This window comes from Psittacula echo, assembly GCF_963264785.1.
Source record: "Psittacula echo genome assembly, chromosome: 15".
NCBI classification, from domain to species: Eukaryota; Metazoa; Chordata; class Aves; order Psittaciformes; family Psittacidae; genus Psittacula; species Psittacula echo.
This window is the reverse complement of record NC_137751.1, coordinates 9263342-9284742: the sequence shown is the minus strand read 5'-3', so window position 1 is coordinate 9284742 and position 21401 is coordinate 9263342. Positions and strand designations below refer to the sequence as shown.

At 43.8% G+C, this 21401-nt stretch overlaps 1 protein-coding gene across 2 annotated transcripts in view; it reads left to right on the top strand.

Annotated features, from left to right (window-relative positions):
* AUTS2 (activator of transcription and developmental regulator AUTS2) overlaps positions 1–21401 on the top strand; it is a gene marked incomplete at both ends in the record, with an annotated part of 731868 nt that overhangs the window by 195258 nt on the left and 515209 nt on the right. For both annotated transcript variants that reach the window (XM_080629908.1, XM_080629907.1), the window contains one exon: positions 2449–2658. In XM_080629908.1, the coding sequence (XP_080486034.1) occupies positions 2449–2658 (210 nt within the window). The remainder of the gene's footprint in view (positions 1–2448; positions 2659–21401) is intronic.

Below are 21401 nucleotides of genomic sequence, written 5' to 3'. Positions count from 1 at the left end.
GTGTGTAGCTGTAGTTGCTGTTTTTATGAAGCTATTGACAGTGAGTATTGGTGAAATCATTGCTGCAGTGTTTGACACCTGAGAATTAGCCTTTGTGCATTCATGGCATGTAGCTGAATCTAAAACCTTCCTGGGAAAGGAGGGAGGTGGTGTGCTCAGGAAAGTGATTTATTGCTTTGTATTTCTTTGGGCTTGCTCTGTAGGGTCTCTCAGGCTTTTTGCAGGTAAATCTCAGAGTGAACTAAGAAGAGCTGTGCTGCTGCTAACTTCTTTTACAGTAGCTGGAGGAACCAAAGGAAGGAGAACACCATGTTCAAGTGTTGAAGGCCAGGTGGGACAGGGTTTGGAGCAAGCTGCTGTAGTGGAAGGTGTCCCTGCCCATGGCAGGGGGATTGGAACCGAATGAGCTTTAAGATCCCTTCCAACCCAAACTAGTCTGGGATTCTATGTTCTTAAAGTGCTGATCTGCTTTATAGCTCAAGACCCCAAAGATTTTTTCATGAGCTTGGATAAGGCTCCCAACTTTCCTGACATGAAGAAAAGCTTTGGATATTTCCCATGGTGTCTTAGGTGAAGAAAAGGTAGAAAAATTATCTTACAGCTTCTGTTCCAGCGTCCCTTCTTTAATGGTTGTAAAATCATTCTTTTCACCAAATATCAAAGTTGAACATTGCCTGTCTTTAGTTTAATTAAATCTTCTCATTGGTTTTAGTTATGAATTTTGTGAAGCTCTTGTGTTTCAGATAGGCATTTAGGGAGCATTCTTTAATTAAAGCCAAACTGATTTTTGCCTGTAGGCATAGGGTTTTTTGCATTAAAGGGTAGCATAATTTGAATTATATTCTCCTGAACCTGAATCTTTATGTGACACAGGGACCAATAGCCCAATTTCTTTCCTGCTGTCGGTTATAATAGTAAGTGACAATGAACAGCAGCATGTAGGCTTACAAGATCACATAGTGCTTTATGGTGGGGCATGGAGAGCATCTGGTCAAAGTGCCAGGCATGTTAATAGAGTATGCCTGAAGTATTACACTGTTTAAGTAATATACCCCTTATCTGGAAATACTGTACTCACGGAGTTCTTGGAGTAGATATGACTTGGGAGATTGTACGTATTAAATGCATACGATGAATTGTAACTTACCACTTTCCAATAGCTTCTGATTCTTTTTTCCCAATGATGCTCCAGCCTCCACTTCCTCTGCCTTTAATTCTGTTTTACTGGTGTCGTGGTTTAAGCCCAGGCCGTAAATCAGAACCACGCAGTCCACTACCCCCCCCCCCCCTTTCTTCCCTCCGCTTCTGGAGGGACAGGGAGGAGAATCAAAAGAATGCAAATCCCACGGGTTGAGATAAGAACAGTTTAGTAACTAAGGTATAACACAAATCACTGCTGCTACCACTAGTAGTAATAATGATAAAGGAAATAACAAGGGAAGAGAATACAACCGCTCACCAACCGGTACCTCGCCCCCACCCCGCAGTGATCCAGCCCTTCCGGGCCCTCTCAATTCTACATCCTGGGCATGATGTGCTGTGGTATGGAATACCTCTTTGGCTAGTTTGGGTCACGTGTCCTGTCCCTGCTTCTTCCCAGCTTCTCCTCCTCCCTGGCAGAGCATGAGACTCTCAAAGTCCTTGGTCAGTCTAAACATCGGTGTTATCAGCTCTGTTCCCAGGTGGAAAGTCAAAACACAGCACTGCACCAGTAGAAAAAAATGACTGCTACTGCTAAACCAGGACAACTGGAAATTTTATTTTTAAGTAACATTTATTTTAACCAAAGCCATGAATTCTGGGTGTTGCAGGTTATCAGTAAGAAAACGGCTGTAAGCTAAGAAACAGAACTCATGTTTGTTACTTGGCTTGAGTGTCTTTTATAGACAGACATTGATTCTGGGGTTTAGGGAAGGGTCAGTAACAAAGTTTTCCAATACAAGCCTGGGGTTTTTTTTTCAGTGCTTTCCCTCCCATGCCAAGATTTAGCTTGAGGGAAACATCCACCACAGCGAGTTGAGATTCATTGGTTATTATTTGGTTTAGGTCAGAGCTGCGCTTGTCAAATGCAAGAAAGAATAAAATGTGAAAAGCCAAGCTCTGTTTAAATCAAAGACGATTGTTAATTTAGACAGTATAAACGTGGGTACATGTTCTAGATGCATGCTCACTTGATACATGAGATGATTTTGAGAATGAGGAGGTTGATGGTATGAAATCTAAAGGATTATGTGGCTGCTTCCATGTGCTCTGTTCATCTTACAGATTTTATTTTGCATTTCTCTATCTCTTGATTAAATGGACATCAGTTAAGATTGGTTTTGCCTTTTCTGGTGACTGTAGCATTGCTTCCAGAATGCTTTGCTGGTCATCTGGAATTGCTGCTTAAAGAAGTCGATTGAGTCAGAGCTGTATCTTAACTGTTGTGTTTTTCTTCTCTTCCTGCAGAAGGATGTAGCTCTGAAACCTCAGGAACGTGTGGAGAAGAGACAGAATCCTCTAGCCAAGAAGAAACGGGAAGCACTTACCAATGGGCTGGCGTATCTGCCGAAAAAGAACAGACTCCACCACCACCAGTACAGCTCTGACCGAGAAAATGATCGCAATCTCTGCCAGCACCTTGGGAAAAGGAAGAAGATACCGAAGGGCCTCAGACAGGTAGGGGACAAGTTGTCTGCTGTGGAGACAGGGGGCTCTGGCTGTTGGCGCATAGTATGTAGAAGTGGATTTCTAACCTCTTTGTAGTTGTTTTATTCTTGGGCCACTTGGAACTGTGTCCCGGTACTAGAAGAGATTAACTGAGTGGGAAAGCAAGTGGTGTATTGATGCTGGAGCTGCGTTGATTAATAAATGTGCAAAGGTTGAAAGAGCCTTCTGTAGACTGGCTGTGAGACTGTCAGGGCAAACAAATGAGGTCTGTCTCTTACGTTGTTAGGCCAACTTTGTACATAAATACGCCTTCTTGTCTTTAGACTTGGTACTAGTGTAAGACCCCCTCTGAGCATGAAGGACACGGTGAGGGAATTGTGAGAGGGCAGCTGTTAATTAAGACAAAGCTCTAAGACTGATTATGGTGCGAGGAGCTCATTTGTAGGATGTCAGTGTGTGCTCTCATCGCCTACCTGTAAGCAAGAACCTCCTGCCTGCCCGCCACTGGTGTTCCCTTGGTGCACACGTGACACGAGTGAGTGTGTAGCTCCAGGGTCGCAAAGCTTGAGGGTGGAAATCTTGGTCTCTTCTTCAGGACTCTGCAGGGTTGTGTTTGGTATCGTCTTTAAAAAAGAGGAATGTGCGACAAGTGTGATTTCACTGGTGAGCAGGACGCAGAAAAAAGAGAGCCACATTTTGCCTTTTCTAATGAATGTTCTTTGTGTGTGTGTTTTTTTACTAAAGACTAAATTAGAGCTGGGCATTTTAAGTGTAGCATGTGCTGTGTGGTCATTTGGCTCATTGTGAAGTTCAAGGTAACAGTGAAGAGGTCAGCTTTGATCTAAATGTGAGTGATGTTAATGACTCTTTAACCAAGAATTATATTTCTAATGGAGATGGTGGATTTAATTGAATGCGTCTTTATCCGTGTTTAATGCAAACCAAATCTTGCTTTGCAGAGAAACTTTTAGAGAAATAGTGAGAATTCACTGCTGCTCATCTTGTGAGCTCAGGGAAAGGGAAGGAACACTGAAGATGACAAGTACATTGGCTTGTGTTCATTTTGATATTTAGAGTGACTAAAGCTGGTGAAAAATATGTTATCATTATTTTTAAGTCTACACTGTATATAGAAACAAATTGTTACACTCTGACACCCTTTAAGGTATTGCTTCTAATTTAATTTTACTGTGCATTTCAAAGGGAGATGGGGAAGCTCTTCAGGACAGTTGATGCAATGGTTATAAGCACATATTGAAGATTGCTGAGTTTCCTTGTCAATTTTTCTGTGTCCACCTCTGCGGTCTTCGTGCTGTTCCTTTTTAATACATCAAATGGTCAGTATATGTGCTTTGTGCACTAGGAAGCGGCCTTGGCAAGAGCTGACTTTCTGCACTCTCTGATTCCTCTGGCATAGCCTACTGTGAGGTGAAACCTTTCTGCCCAGTACTTAAGCTGTGAAGGAATTGCCCTCGCTGCTGATGGAGGCAATTTGTGAGGTTATGTTTTTAGGAATAAATACACACTGGCTGGGAAGCTATTGAGTTGACAGATGTCATGGAGAACCGTTTTCCTTTTAGCTGATAAATCTGAGTACTCTGCTTAATTCCTGAGGGATAAGGCTGAAAGGAAATAAAATATCTTGCTCAATATAAATTTAATACATTTGGTAAGGGTATAGCTTCTTAGATAAGAACATTTAGTCTCATGAAGAGTTTAGGTGCTGACAAATCCGAGTGGCTTTGGCACTTAGACATGGAAAAAAGATGTAATGGAAAAGACTATAAAGCTTATTTAAGAAGAGATGCCCACACAACCATTATATATAATATTTCTGGTAAGCATTTTATGTCTTCTTTCAAGACAAATGGTGAAGACCTCAAAAAAAAAGGGAGGAGAATTCTAAGTTCTGAGGTGGGTTTTCTGTGACTGTGTAACACACTTCCCCCCAGAGCGACTCTTGTCTGCACACCTTGGGTTTGTTTCCCCAACCAGCTCCATCCCCTTGAATTCCCAGGCTCCTGATGGGAAGTCAGGTTGCTTGGCAACCTTCTCAGGTGACAAGAAGACAAGAACTGGGGCCTCTGTGTTTTGTGCTTGGCAAAGGAGCAGTGTCCAAAGGCAAAGTTCAGTAGGCTTCAAGGCCCGGTTGGATGGGGCTTGGAGCAAGCTGCTCTAGTGGAAGGTGTCCCTGCCCATGGCAGGGGGTTGGAACTGGATGAGCTTTAAGGTCCCTTCCAACCCAAACCAGGCTATGGGTCTGTGATTCAGGATATATGTATACGCAGTGTCCTTGCTATATTAGGGTTATGTACTTCATAGGTAAACAATGTATTTTGCCCCTGTTATCCCTGGAGCAATGTGTGACTATTATAACTGGATGTCAGGATGCAGTCTCAATGCTGTCACTTGCATTCCCATACTGGCATAAAGCCTTGGCTGCAGCCTGTCCCTGTTGGGAAATGTTTTATACTTGGATACCTTGTTGGCTGTTTTACCAGCAGTTAACAGTTGTGTCCGATCCGCCTTCCTGTGAAACCTGTCATGTGTTGGAAGTAACCCTCACATGCAGGATTTACAGTATGAAGCTCCCTCGTCCAACAGATTTAGTTGGAGTCAGCTATTAGAAGGGCTGCTAATTAGTTTTCAGAGAAAATCCTTGCAGTATTCGTGCAGGTATTTATCCAGCTCTGCTGAAATGCCTACAGGTTTATTGAAATCCACAGAATGTGAAACTCTACCTTAATTAAGGTTCATATTTTACTAGCGAGAAGACTTTTGAACTCTGCTTTGTGAGCTTTTATAAATGTACCTATGCCTCAAGGAAGTATTAGTTGGCGTTAAGCAAACATAAGACTCATCAGAATATTTCTCCAGCGTTTTAGATTTAATTTGCTTTCCGTTAATCGGCAGTGGTGATTTTATTTGCTTTCTGTAAAAAGCAATTGGAAATCTGAAATTGAACATTTTTAAACTCGTGAAAGGGTGGCAACAAGTTTTAAATACTTTTTAATGAGTTTTTATCCCTCAAGGTCTGAGCAGAATGGGGTGTACGAGGAAACAATGAGTTGTCATTGCAGAAAGTGTTGAGAGTATTTTGATAGTCAGAGGGAAGGATCATTTCTCTTTAGTCAATGGGTGTTTGCCCCCTCTACCATTTCCTTCATTGTTTTTTTTATCTGCTGGGAGATTCATATGCCCATGGCAGGGGTTGGAACTGGATGAGCTTTAAGGCCCCTTCCAACCCAAACCAGTCTGGGATCCTACGATCTGTAGGAATATTCAGCCTTACAGTCAGGAAGGGCTTTTGCAGGCTTTTAGACAAGCCTGTACATGACAGGTAAATGAGCGTGGAGCGGGAGGTGGGTGTTAGCTCTGTGGTTTGTGGTGACACTGGTCGGGGAGCTGAGCAGATGGGTTTGATTGTCACCGGCAGTGTGATTCCAGCGAGAGCTGACTGTGGTGACAAGCGATTTACAATGTGCTATTTACAGTTTGGGTTTGCAGTCTCTCAATGACATCCGAGTGCTCTTTAGCAACTGCTTTCATTACTGCTTTTCTAAGAGCTGTTAATTGAAAATGAAATTGTGGGTGGGCTTTGGGAGTGCAATAGCAGCTACAAGTATTATACTCCACCAAGGAGAACTGTTTCATTTCTGTGACTCCCAACTTGTAGCTCTGTGCAGCAGCAAGGGAAAAAAGGTGTGTGCATTTGTGCAGTGTGAGGGCAAACCCCGTGGAAATACTGCATCCAACCTGCATATGCCTGGAATGAGTGATAAAGGCTCAAATCTCCTTTTATATAGCTGCTGTGGTTTGGGATTACTTTCCTGGCAGCCAGTGATTTCAGTGCCGACAAAACTGCTGAAGATGAGGTAGGAACCTGGGCCATGAAAATAGCTTGTGGTGGGACAACAGAGGGGTTTGCAAGCCTTGCTGAGTGCACTGGGGTTACTTCTGCCTTGTTGGAGATCTGGCTCTGTATGACTTGTTAAAAAGAACATTGCTACCAGTGTATAGAGTGTGGGCAGTGACACTGCCATGCATTAATGGAAATCGAGAGAATGTGTCTTTCTATTCTGTCTGTAGAGAAAGAGGTCGGTTTTCTGTGTGTTTTCAATTTAAAAGCACTAATGCAACCACTTTGAAATGTCTAGATTTGCTCTTTGTGCTGCAGCCTACACAGCATGGTTTGATTGTGTGCAAGTGTAGTCAAAAGGTTGAAATCACCCATAGCAACTGGTCACAAGTAACAGGAGTGTGCAGGGGACACTGGTTTTGTGAAACTGTCTGCTCTGTGTTGGTATTGTGTCATCCAGGGGGTTGTTTATTTGGGTTTGTTTGTCAATCCAGGCTGTGAACAACATTTAACTTGAAAAATAAACTATGAAATGATGAAAAAAATCAGATTATAGCACTGCAAGTATAGAAAGGGCCATATACAGATAGCTGTGCATTGAGGTTCCACAGCATGAGTGCATGCAGTACTACAGAAGATGCTGGTGTGATAAGTTGCAGAGAAGCTGTGGCTGCCCCATCCCTGGCAGTGCTCAAGGCCAGGTTGGACAGGGCTTGGAGCAACCTGCTCTAGTGGAAGGTGCCCCTGCCCATGGCAAGGGAGTTGGAACTGGACAAGCTTTAAGGTCCCTTCCAACCCAAACCATTCTGTGATTCTATGTGGAGGGAGTTATAAATGTGGGCTGTGAGAAGCCTTTGTAGGATGGGAAAGGAGGAGCACATCTGTGGGGAAGGGGTGAAGTGATGGAGCTTCGCACAGGTCCAGGCTGAGCAGCATAGTTTTCTGGAAGGGTTAATGTTACACAAGGGAGTGTGTGTTTGGAGGGATATACCCGAAGTGGGGGCTTGTTGTATGAATTAACGTCATCTGTGTCTGCTGATGTCCAGCTCGGTGTTATCTTGTCTACCATCGTGCTGTTAGGAGGTTGACTGCTTTGTGCTGGCCAGTTGGTAATTCCATCCTTGAAAGGGAACCAGGGTTTGTTTTGCACACATGCACCCTATGTGGATTATCTCTGTGTGTGAGAGAATGCGTGTCTAAAAGCTGGGCTGCTGTTCAGTTGCCCCTCTCATTTCCTTCTTGGAACCTGCTGTTGGTGACAAACAGTGCTTGAATTACAAGCATTTTGTGATTCTCAACTGCTGTTTGCTTCTGATCAGAGGCCACAGAAATCTCCAGCTGCACTTAACCCGCAGTCACCATATCCAGCACGTCATCTGTGAAGGCACCCAGCTGCTCGAAAGCATCCAAACAACTTCTGCTCCCTGATAATATATAATTGAGCTCAATGGGCACAGAAAAGATTGTTGTTCTCTGCAGAAAGGACCGAAAAATGATGTGTTGCTTTGTGTGCCTGTTGTTCTGCGCCGTGCAGCCCCCATCCCCCAGGGTTATTGCAATTCCTGAATTAGGCGCTTTGGATTCCTTGAAAACACATACACCGAAACAGGCACATAGTAGGAAATGCGGAGCCATTCACAAATCCAAGTGCAATGGCAGGATGCAGCTAGCGCTTCCTGAGCGAGGAGCTGTGCAAACACCTGCATTCATTGATCAGAAGCTGCCACTTTGCTGAGGATTTGCCTGCAGTGACGTGGCACAGGCGTTTCCCCCCCTTCTCATCCCCAGCCTCACCTGCAATCTTTCAATAAGCTATTGAATTATACCTCTCTAAATGATACGCTGCAAATCCAGCGGGTCCTAATTGCTAATGATGGTTCTGAAAGACTTTCATTTGACTGTAATTAAGTTTGCAAGCAATCAGCTGCCCTTATCAGAATTGAAAACACATATAATGTAAAATACAGGCTGGTGGTAATGGAGCCTTTTCTTAAAAGGAGGAGGGAAGAGGAAGATGTTTTATTAGCAGAAGCTGTGACATATTTTAACACCTTGAAAACATCATGTGTGAAATTAATTCTGTTCAGTATTCTGCCATCTGGCACTGTTATTGTTCTGTATATATTGCCATGTAAAGCATGCTTTTTTTATTTGTACGGGTCTGAGCTTGGGTTTGAAAGAGTAATCATGAGTCCAATTGATTACTAAGGATGTTATCCCTGCTAGGTGGGTTAAAAATCCATGCTGGAAAATCCCATAGACTCAAAATGGCTTCCCCATGGTGAGCTTTGCTTGCAGGGCTGAAGAAATTGGAAGAAAAGGGCCTCGGTTTTGCCATGCCCCTCTCCTGTGAAGGAATATATGTATTCAGAGGTAAGAGAAACTCTCTCCAGCTGTTGTTTATGGAAGCTGAAGTAGAAAATGCCTGTATCTTGGACTCAGTACCATAATAATTGTTTCGTAGTGTACTACTGTTTCTATCCTTTTTGTATGGTACTGCATAAAACCCCCAGCTCAGAGCCTCCAGTGAGAGGTAGTGGATATTAGGAGCTTGTGTTTTTGGCTCTGGTGTAGGCACAGAGAGTCCCTGTTTGTAGCCGCAGAAGAATATAAGCTTAAAACCTGGTTACGATGTTGTGTTTGCCTATTCTAGCTAAAATAGTGGCTGTTCGGGTGTGGATCGGCTTTTGACCAGGACTCAAACGTGAGCGTTAATACCTGATAACCACATATGGTGACCAGTAATTATTGTGGTAGTGTTATTTATAAATGGTAGAGCCAAGGGCAAGGCATGGAAGAACTCAGGTTGTATGTAGAAACAGGAACATCCAACCAGGTTGGATGGGGCTTGGAGCAACCTGCTCTAGTGGAAGGTGTCCCTGCCCAAGGCAGGGGGTTGGAACTGGATGAGCTTTAAGGTCCCTTCCAACACAAACCAGTCTGGGGTTCTATGATGATAATATCTCACATTTCTCTGGAGGCAATGGTGTGAGCTGATAGCACCTGGGATGTGGCAGAAGGGTTTCTCTGCCTCCCCTGCTTTCGCCTGCCATCGCTGTTGTGTTGTGCGTGATCAGGCTTGTAAGAAAATGAGCAATGTTGGCATGTTTTTATTTCTAATGCAAATTATGCCACTGCTTTGTGATCTGCCCTGCTGCATCTCACTTTGTCTTTTGGCTCCAGTTTATGCAGCTGTGAAACGGAGTTGCCAGAGAGATGTCGCCATCCTGTTCCCAGAGTGTGTAATGCTACTGGGAGAAAGTGCCCCTGTGTGTACCACTGACCCACTGCAGCCAGGGGTACCAGAAACTCCCAGCAACTTCCAAACTGAAAAAGCCATGATTAAAACCAGTGACTTTTGGGTTAACCTCATTATATTAATCAATTAGAGATCTTGAGAATAATAGTAAAGGCAGACTGTGCATAGAACAGTTATTGTCTCTCAGGATTATCTTTTTTTCTTTTAATGTTGGCACCCTTTAATTGATAACTTCAGTGATGATTAAAGGTGCTGTATTGGGAAGTGAACCACATCTCAAATGTGCGACACAAGCAGTCGCTGCTGCAAAAGTTCCCTTGCATTCCAATAAGGAATTAAACAAAAGAGTCGTTTTGACCGAGGCTGCTTGGAGACGAATGAAGCTGCAGCTTAAGTCACATAAGACTGTATAATAAAGTGAGCACTTTGAATTAAGAGAAGAAATCTTCCAGCACTTTTTAAAATACCTTTTTTTCTGTGTTCTACAAATAGCTTAGATTGAAGCCAACACTTCTGACCTGTAGGTTTGCCTTTGTATTAATTGGAGGCTCAGAAGTTCATCCTCAAATTTGTTATGGAAAAAAATAGAAATGTTGATATTATGTTACTCATTTCCTCTTTCCTCTACAAACTCTATATAGACAAAGGTGTGAGGAGGGGCAAGAGCAATGTGCTTTAATGTGGTTGTGGCATCCACAGCACACTTGTGGGTTTGCAGCATCCTTCTGGCGCAGGGATCATCACTGGGGAGCAGGCCCTGTGCTCTGATGCTGTTCCCACTGTGACACCTGCTCTGATGGAGGGGTGGGTGCAGGCAGGCTGTGATACCCCACCACAAGCACTGTGGTGGTGGAAGAGCTGTAGGAGCAGGAGGGCAGCCTCAGGAGCGGGCCAGCCTCCTGCATCATGTTTAAAGTTATAGTTAGGCTTTTGTAACCTTAGGTTCAGCTCCTGAGCACTGTAACTGCATGGATTCAGTTGTGTGTTTGACACTGTTCAGGTATCAGTGGACCACACTCAGAGGACCTGTTTCCTTAGCAAGGGGTGTGAAAGGCTCCTAGCTTGGCCATTCCAAGGGGAAGGTGGCAGTGAGGAGAAGAGGCAGTTCTTTGAATTCAGTAAGTGGGGCTTTTTCCTATCTCCGTGAACTAAAGGCAGTGCTCCTGTGTTTGTAGCTGACTGGTATAGCCCCACTGATGAGGAGGGGCGGCTGTGATTCTTTCGGGTCTGACTGGCTTCATTTTGGGCTGAGATTTATTAGAAGTGGAAGCTTCCCCCATGGTGTTGCTGGAAGAGCCATGTGAATGCGTTGATAAACTTCCCGCTATTGATCTCAATACAGCAAAAAATGAGCTGTGTGTAAAGTGCGGGAAAATTGCTGATACTCTTGAGGAGGTTATTCTCTACTTTGGGTGGTTTTACAAGTCAGAATGTTGCATTTCTATGACATTAAGACATTTTAAGTTTTGTTTGTGTCCAAACCCATGGAAATTGAACGAACTTAAACATAGGAAACAGGGACTTATATTTAAACCCTTTTTCATAGCATATGAACTGTAGCAGTAGGAAAACCTCTTTTGTTATTGGCAAAAATGTGACATAGCTTTATTTTTTATGCTGAGCTTGCTGTACATTTGAATAATTCAAAGGGATGTTTCGAATCAGTTCCATTGCCAGTTCAAGAACGTGGTCTGGCCATTACTACATAAGGCCATGACTCCTAAACCAGACAAAATAGACTTGTCCTTATGTCCTGACCTCTCCCTGGAATGATTTTCTCTGTTCCTTATTAAAATACAGTGAGGTTATATAAGGAAATTACCCTTAAGTAAGTTACTGTTGCTAAAAGAAAACAAATATTTTAATGGAAAATCAACTGCAAAAGTTAATGTGGTTTTGCATTTCATAGAAACAGAATGGTTTGGGTTAGAAGCTTAAAGCTCTTCCAGTTCCAAACCGCTTCCTGTAGAGTCAGTTGCTCCAAGCCTCTGTCCAGCTTGGCCTTGAATACTGCCAGGGATGGGGCAGCCACAGCTTCTCTGGGCACCCTGTGCCAGCGCCTCAGCATCCTCACAGGGAAGAACTTCTGCCTAATGTCCAGTCTCAATCTACCCTCTTTCAAAGAGCTGTGTCACCTACTTTGAAGTTCCCATGTACTGTATGTACCTATTTGTCTTCCCAGATAGTAGAATTAGAAATAGGTGTAGGAACCAGTGCGCTTAAGAAAGAAGAATCGAGTTCCTTCTCATGCTGCTCTTCTTCATAAAGAGAGAAGCAAGAGAGAGCAAACCCCGAATTTGCTTATGAAATGCCATCAGGCCTAAGCTCGTCTCACCCTGCCAGTCTCATAGGGCTAAAGAGGGCCTTAAATTAATGAAACTAGTAAAGCTGAGAATGGGAGGAGAGCTGGAAGCTGGCATTTAATACTTCTGTAAGAGATTTCAGGTTGGCATTATGAAGGTTTTCATAAACGTATTTTAATCGTAAAGCAGGTGGGCTTCATCCTGGCCATATGAAGCAGCAAACATTTGGTGCATGAAGATTTTCCATGCTACTCTTGCTTTGCCAGCTACGTTCATCTTTTCCTTCTGAACAGCTTTTCTCTGACGTAGCTGAACAAAATATCTCATACTTCTAGAAATAAAACCCAAAATAAACCCCAAGTGCCCGAAGCGGGGCTGAGGGTAAATAAAAATGGAAATTCTCTTCAAATTACTAATCAATCTGTTTAATGTTTTATAGTCTCCCCTCCCCCTAACACATGTTCTTCTCTTGTAAAGCACCTTATTGCTTCCTGCTTGTTTACCAGCTTTTAGCAAGTCAAGCAGCTTTCAAATTGCTTTGATGTTAATTATAGAACTTGTTCAGTAGGGCCTGCTAGGTGAGGGAAAATAGCTCGTATGTTTAAGAAAATAAATTAATATCCAGACAATTACTCTGTGCTTTGGTTCTGAAGAAGGAAATGACAAGATAGTGATGACTTCAGTGTTGTGTTGTCAAATAAAAGCTGTATTTGGGTGGCAGGCTGCTCTCAGTTTGCAAGATGTGATGTTAGTTGTCTTCACTTCTCTTGATGATCAAGAACAACTGTGTACTGAGGACTGACCCTAGGAATTGTCACAGGAGCTCAGTTCCAGTATCTCTTGTGCCAAATTGAAGATTGAAGAAACAGGGATTTTTCCTTAGCCCACAGAAGCAGTTGCTATAAACCAGGCTGTTGGATCATGGGTTATTCCAGCTATTCCATCTGTTCTTCTCTGGACTCTGGTTCACCCGGAGCTGCACTTACACTGCTCAGTTCAAGTGTTGTTGCATCGACATTTTAGCTGTAGCTCAGTTTGGGGATTTACAAAGCAATCTCTTAGGATTTGGAGAAAGCTCTAGTTGTCTCTGGATAAAGCTGCCACATACTCAGATCTGAATCAGTCACAGAGTGGTTTGTGTTGGACAGGACCTTAAAGCTCATCCAGTTCCAGCCCCCTGCCATGGGCAGGGACACCTTCCACTAGAGCAGCTTGCTCCAAGCCGTGTCCAACCTAGATGAATTGGCTGCTCAATGTCAAGATCTAAACCCCCTGCAAGGGAACATCAGGCAGTGTGTCAGTGTGGGAGTTAGGGACCGGGGCCACTGGGGACATGTACTTGGTGGCCTCTGCAGGGTCGCAGCCTCATTTCCCCATCTTCATCCTGTATGTAAATTGTGTTTAATCATAAAAAACTTATCTAACAATTCTAATCAAGGCGTAAAGGCTTAATCAGAGAATTTGTGTAGTGTTTGGAGATCTTCAGATGAAAGGTTTGGTACCTGATAAATGAATATGAATAATTTCTAGTACAAAGCACCGTGGCCATTACAGCTGACTGTGGAGTTTGTCACAAACCAGGGCTGTGTTGAATAACCACAGAGTACCTATCCAGAAGGAACACAGAACCTTTAGCTTATTAGTAGCATTGTATTTATACATTAACGATGCACAAGAGGGGGAGGGTGAAAGATGCATCATTATAAAATGCTTTTGAAAGCTTTGAAGTAAAATTTGTGGCCTGATGTTTCCTATGAGAATTGCAGCGTTTTCAGTGATGGAAAGATACATATACAGTACTAAGGCTTGTGCTTCCAGTATTTTAAATGAATCTGTGCTTTAGTCTGCAATAAATACTGAAAATGCCCACCTCAAACTTTCTTCTTTATAATAATGATGCATTTTGATATAGTTATTACTGGTGTGTTATTAGTGGTCTACCGTAGCTACCAGTGAGTGTGTTGTTTTCAGAACCAGTAAGTGGTGTGGCATCTTGAATACTATTTTAGAGTGATCATAAAGCATTTCCTGGAGTAGAGCTGTATAAGTCTTAACATCACATTGGGGGAAAGAGACCTTACCTATCAATAGCAATGCAAGGCTTGTAATTTTAAGTCTTTCTAATTTAAATCATGAAAATCTGTTTTTCATGAATAATTCAGAGATCTGATTTAGTAGAATTATTTCCAGCCCATGTATATTAAACAGTCAACCTGCTATGCCAGTTCTGTTTAAGACACTGTGGATGGGGGTTTTCTCTTTCCTGCATAAGTGATCATCTTTGTCTGTTAGAAAATAAAGCTGCTGTGGTATTTTGTCCTTTTGATTGCATGAGGATTTTTCTTTATACCTTGTAGGCTAAAATTCAAGCTGAAGAAAAATAAACCCTGTACTAGAAGAGCTCCTAGAATTCAATTTGGAGAGAGTAAACCTTGTACTATATCCATTAGGAAAATGGCAGTATTCTTCCATTTCCTGATGTTATTCAATTACTTACCCTGCTTCCTGCTTTTAGTGTAAACTGTATATTTTAGCTCATGACCTTTGACAGCAAATTGAATCAGGAGTGGAGAGGCAATGAAAGTGGCTTTTTTTTTAAAGACTCTTTAAAAGCATTGGTGTGTAGGAAATTTGGGGTTTGTTTTGTTGTTGGGTTTTTTTAATAAAGCTCGCTGTGGATTTTGTAATATAGTGCATTTTTCTTGGAAAAAAGGGAGTTTAAGTTAATGTCCTTCCTTCTTTGCCTTGGAGAACAGCACCGTCTGCATAGCTGTTCTTGTTAGTGCATGCCTGCTGAAATGAGCATTGCATATTTTAGTTAATACCAATAAAAGTGGAGTTTGTTTAATTTAGAATCAAACCCTTGTTTAGATTGGATTAGCACTTTAAGGAAAATATTGAACTTGTAAAATGATGCAACGAATGTTGATGTAATCTTGGCTCCTCCTGGATTGGAGCTCATTTACAAGCTTTCCATCCTACTGTTTCTCTTGTACTTGTGAGTATTGTGAACACAAAAATACCCCAAACCAACATATTTGTCTGAAGCTCTTCAACACAGGTACCCCAAACCCACCCAAAACTCTGCAAAAACAGTAAGAACATGAGTGCTCCTCAGATCAACCAGCCCAGCCAAAGCCAGATCCCTGCTCCTGATGAAACATAACACATGGTGTTCCCTGAGCTTTTCTACTAACAGTTGAATGAGACTCTCTGAGTTCTTATCTTTATCTGAGCAGAATGGCTTCATGTCATAGTTTCCCCCAAGTGAATTTTTTTTACTAAACCTGTGCCTTACTAGAATAGTGACATTTTGAGGGCAGTAAGAGTCCATTGGTGTGTTCACAACTTGAATGGATGGAACAGAACGCAAATTCAGTAATGAAAACCAGATATCTTAAATTTGTTTATTCCAATGTAAAGAAGTGGACATCCCCTTTCCTTCTCTCAGTTACAAAGCAGCCTGCCGCTCATCCTAGGTGTTGTAGTATCCACTTGCACTGGAAGTGCAGTCTCTTTGTACAGTGAGTTGCCAGATTTTCAGGCTTGTACATAGTGCAGAGTTGTATCATGGTCTATCTTGGGTTTTGCTAGGAGAAAGCCTGGCTCTTCTGCATATGTATTTGTCTAACCTGGTACAAGAGCTCTGTTGCTTAGGGTTATGTTGTTCTGCAGGCTGTTCCAAGATAACATTTAATTCTTTCTTGTTCTGGCTACAGCAATGCCAAGTATTTGTTGAACATCTGTCAGCATGTTCAGATTATTAACCTAACTTCTCATTTATGTTAATAAAAACATTTGAGCTTCATAACAAGCATGTGTAACAGCTCTTAACACTACTAGTCCCACTGAAATCCAGCTGAGAGGATTGACACAATCTTACCTCAACTGGCAAAGCATTTGCAATTCCTCCTTAAACAGCATTGCTGCAATTTATGTGCTGCCTAGGCCTAAAAAGTAGAACAGCTTATAAAGGGTTATCTTTAATCTTCAAACTCTAAAGCTCATCATGTTTTGGCACAGACTGGAAAATATGGGAAATGAACACCAGAACTGTCTCCAAATTTGGCATCTGAAACCAGAAAGTCGTGGTCTCTTGTACCGGTGCAGTGCAGTGCCTGATGTGTTACAGTGGCAACATAAGTGTGTTGAGGACATAATGCTATGAGATCAGGACCTGTAAGTGCTCTTCTTGAATGTGCCATGGGGGGGGAAGGTCCCTTCAGTCCACAGGCTGTGGGTTCTGCATCCCTGGAGATTTATACATCTCCCCTGAGCTGAATCAGCCTTGCTTGGAGTGGGCTTGGACGAGGTCACCCCCAAGGGCCCTTCCAACCAAAGCTGTTGCGTGTCTCACTGAGCAAGTAATTTCTGGGAACAGAAACTGCCATTTATTGCAGTTCTGTGGTGTCTGTTGGGCTGCTAGTGTAATATGTGTGACAAGCAACTCTGAAGCCAGCTTGGGAAATGGTCCTTGCCTTTGGGTCTCCAAAGGCCTTTGCTTTATTGTTAGCACAGTTTTTGCCAGCTGAATTAAAGGGCAGATCTCCTTTTTGGACTAGATGTAGTCTGCTGGGCACAAAACATACTTGGAGTCATTCTCCCAAGTCCTATAATCTTTTACTACAGATACCATTAATAAAAGTATTAATTACGCTGTTCTGGAATTAGGATTTCATAATGAAACCTCAAAGAGAAAACTCGAGCCAGGTTGGCCGAATGTCATGAAACACTCAAACTTGAGCTGTGAGTAAAAGAAAAGTTGGAGTTACTTTAAGGTTTATGGTTTATGGTTAAAAGAATGTAAAACTTTTCCAGCTTGTCCAAGTTTTGACAGCAAACCTTGCAGCACTTGGCAGGCCTGGCTGGGTTTCCTTAAGTGTGAAATGCAAGATAAAACTGGTGCCTCGGAGCCAAGCACAACGAAAGGAGAAGGTTCTCCTGAAACAAAGAGAAAAGGAGACATACATTTTCCTCACAGCTCTCCTTCCTAGCCTGGTTTAGTGGGAGCATCCCCAAGTGTGGTGTGGGGTGCTTCGGGAGAAGCTGCAACTGGAAGAAATGCTTGATCCAGTGCCACGCACGGCTCTGCTGCCTTCGAGGGAGCTGGGGTGTCCTGTGCCAGCTGAAGGGTTTGCCCGTTAACTTACTGTTTAGTTGGAGGGTGAGCACAGAAGTGAGAGGAGCTCTGAGAGGTTTTCTCGTTGCCTTGTGGCGCGTACAGCAGCACCAAGGTACAAGCTGCAATTAAAAACTGTTTTCAGTGCATTTGAAATGTTTGACTTGGATGGGAGGGGAAAGGCAATTTTCTCTCTGTCCTTCCTTTCACCCTTGAACTGGGACTTTCACAGACTGAGGCTCGATCCAGAAAGGCTTTATAAGGAAAAGGAATGGTGGGTTCAAGTATTTGGGAAGATTTTGCTGACAGCAGCTAGAGTGGTGCTTGCTTGCATATGTGGGGAGCAGGGGTGTCAGCCATTGGACATTGCTGGTCTTCCACTACATCAGAATTCTGGTTATTTACAGTATTTTGAATATGTTTGAGTGACTTCAATGCTTTGAGTATTCAATTTTAACAACTTTTACTTTCCTGTTTTCTTTTTATGTCCTGATTGAAGTTCTGTGCTAACGGGGATGGAGTGGGGTTGGAAGGAAACAAATAGCAGTCAGTGGGGATATTATTTTATCTATTATTGCAAAAGCTTCTTATTTTTGCACAAGACTTTGTAACTCTGATGGGAATTGCTGCTTGCTCTTTCAACATTAACGTGCTAATGAAAGCAGTGTCCAAGGGCCTCAGTGGACCTTAGGAGCAGGGAGGAGGATGTATGTCTGCTAGTAACTCTGTTGGGGCAATTGCATGACGTTAACTCCCCAAGCAGAACAAACCGCTGCCAGTTTCCTCTACTACCAGCTGATCTGTACCGTAACCTCTTGTAGTGACTTCTGTAGTCAAAAGCAGTTTGTAAGGCAGGGGAAGCACTCCTCATGTCCTAACCTCATCAGTAATACAGCTTGCACCTTTGAGATGGGCTTTGGTGAAAATCTACGAGTATGGACACTGCCCAGCGTCCTGGCACTTTTGCTCAACCAAACCTTTGAGGGTTATAATGTTTAGATCTCTGATCTCAATAGACTTGCCATCTGTGACTTAAAAAAGATGCTTCTACTGGAGGAATCTGGCCTGGGACCTCAAGGCGACCACTCTTAGTAACTGAGCTCGCTGCTGTTGCTGCTGCCCCGGCCACTTGAGGGGGAGCAGTTTGTCCTCTGCTCCTCCTCCTGATCGATACCCGTGTGTGAAGGCACAGACCCGCAGGTAGAGCACCACAGGCGGTGCGGCCCGGCCTGGGGCTGATCCGGCGCCGGTGTAATGGCGCTTCCATAGCACGGCTTTGCTTCTGCTTCCATGTGTCCCCACTCCTCCTGCCCGCTTGCCGGGCCTTAACGTGTTGCTCATGGTGGCATTTAGGTGCTTGTCGGCGAGCTCGGGGCCGTTTGAGCACCCACCAGCGGGCGCCTCGGCGCGGGCGGGAGCGCTCTCGGGGCCGCCCTGCTGAGGGGCCTCCTCGGCGGGGCTGGGGCTCCCTCTGCGGACCGAAGCGGCAAAGTGCGGGCCCCGCCGCCAAAGCTGCCCGCCCGGGCCCTGCAGCCTGTGCTGGGAAGGGTTTTCCTTTCTCCGCTCACGTAGGGAAGGGTTTGGATTCGGGCTTGTTTTGTTTTCAGTGGGATTACAGCAACGCTGCGGGGAGCACATCGCAGTTTTGACAAGATGGACGTCGGCTGGCCTCCCCTGGCTGCCTCCTGAGCAAGAAAACAGCAGTACAGCGTCAGCTAGGGGATCTGCTGACAGAGAATCAGAGTTCCACAACATCCCAGGTTTATTGTTTCATCTTGCCAAAGCAGGACAGCGATTCCTCCATGCACGGCAGCCGGTGCGGCCCTGACAGCACTCGGAGCCTTCACACAGGTCTGACTGCAGCAATGGAATTGAAAGTGTAAATGCTCATTGACAGGCAAGAGGCCAAAGGTGGGACTTGAGAAGAGTCCAATGCGCTTGATGGTGCTGTTTGGAAGGAGAAAATCTATGAGAGAGCAGCAGGGCTGTGGAGCGGCCTCTCCCCTTCCCGCTGGCTGCTCAGGCTGAGTCTGAGTCTGCTTGTGCCTGGCTCGGATGAGTGATGAGTCTGTCCCCAGCTTCCACTAAGACTTCAGTTAACACTGAGCTTCTTACAGTTTTTGAGACAGTGATAGGAGCCTTTCTTGAAGAACCAAACCCAACGTTGCTAAAGGTATTACTTGCCCCTTTCTTCCTTTGGGTGGCTGGTAACATGAGTGTAAATGTCAATAGTGGTGATTGCTTTCCTGCTTCTGGAAAAGAATGGAGGAGAGGTTTTGTGTTGGAAGGTGTCCATGGTCTGGTGTGAGTGGCAGCCCTTATCTGCACCCCAAGGGGTCGCTGCCAGGAAATGACAAAGAACAAGGAGCAGGGAAGCCCTGGGAAGCTGGCTGAGCCCGGTGAGCTCTAGGGGTCCCCCTGCTCCTCCTCTGAAGCTCACCAGAGCTTTGGCTAGTAAGACCTGTTTGCAGAGGGAATGTGGTCACATTAAGCATCTTCACAATCAGCTGTGGGTGTTACTAGATGCGGCGAAAGCTTACAAAAGCAGCCCTAGCTCCCCGTAGTTACCGCCTCGAACACCAGCTTTCAGAGTAACTGGCTGGAATGAGGAACTGTGATTTTATTGGGCCTAGGCTCTGAAATATTACAGGTTTTGCTGCTTTACAATGCCATAGCAAATTAGTAGCAGCACTGACAAACTATATTTTGCCTGTGATCAGCCTTAGTAATGTATTATTCAGCCATGATTATTTTTTAATGGTCTTGAGAAGTGCAGAAGCATTTCAGTGTGGCTGGATGGGAGTGGTGGGTATCACTAATTATAACATTTTCATTATAAATATGGATAAAGTTGAAGGTTAATAATTACATCTTTTCTAGTGGAGTAAGCAGTTACATGGAACGTAGCAAGAGATGTATATTGATGCCATAAAGTTATTAAAGGACATGTTTCTCTTTAGTAAGCCTGATACAACTATGGCAGCTAAAGAAGAGCTGGTTTACATTTTCCTCCTCCGTTTCCCCTTTACTGATGAGGAGCAGAGTCCTGACACACATCCAGCACAGCCTGGCTTTCTGTAGTCTTCGATCTTCTGGCTGGATTCTCTGGTATCTAATAAGGAATAAACTTATGTTGCAGTCTGTCTTGCTGTGGAAACACTTCATGCTCTTCTCCTCTATCTTGATGCTTCCTTTCAGGACTCAGTAGTCAGTTAGTAGCTGAGATCACTACTCATCAGTCAGATATGGTTGCAATTAATTTTATAATGCAAAATCAACATAAATTGCATTTAATTTGGTAGGATAGATGAGCTGAGAACTTGGTGACTAGCAGTTAACTTGTTGGGCTGAGCTTTTCATTTCAGTCTGTTGAAATGGAGGCATTCAGGTAGACTGGTAGACTTAAACTGGTGCATTCAGATGCAAGTTTTAATTTTCCTGCGTTGTGGACAGGACACCAAAGGGTTGATTCTGCATCTGAAAGTGCTGTGGTTTCCATGCAGTGCATGGGTGACCTGTTAGCAGGACCTCAGCTGAGCTCACTGCACCCTCCTGGGTTTGAATTGCAGCTGGAATCTCTGTTAGAAGCACAGTGGTTACTGCAGGTCTGTTGTGGGGCAAGAAGAGGAGAATACCAGTGGCTTTCAGCTGCCTGTGTTAGTGTGACCTGTGGAGCCTTCAGGTATGTTAGAGGGCCATGAGGCTGCCCTGGTTTGTGCTCAGTCACATCTCTAGGAGCAGGATGGTATTTGGAGTGCTCTGCCCTGGGCAGAGATGATGTAAAGCTCTTATGCCTGCCCTCTGGTAGCTTTCCCTGGGCTAGGAATATTAAGACAACAATTTCCATCCATTTTTAAGATGCCTGAGTGCAGTAAAGGGCTCTTTGTATAGCTGAAAATTGTGTATTACGCCACTGAGCAGGCAGCGAGTCATGCTCCGGAGACATCTGTGTTTTATTGATAGAGATTGAAGTGCCAATGGTGTTTTGCTATCCCTCTTGCTTCAAGGCAGTATCGTGAGTTGTGTAATATTGAAGCATCTTGTTATTTTGCTACTTTGAACTGAAGGGTGAGCACAAGACGAATCAAAAGGAAAACTCAGTAATGTGTTTATGTGAAAAGTGGGATTTAGAGCTTGGAGAGGGTTATAATGCTCTTCTGCCTTGCGATGCCAATGCTGAAACTTGAAACGTAGCACAGTATCATTAGCAAT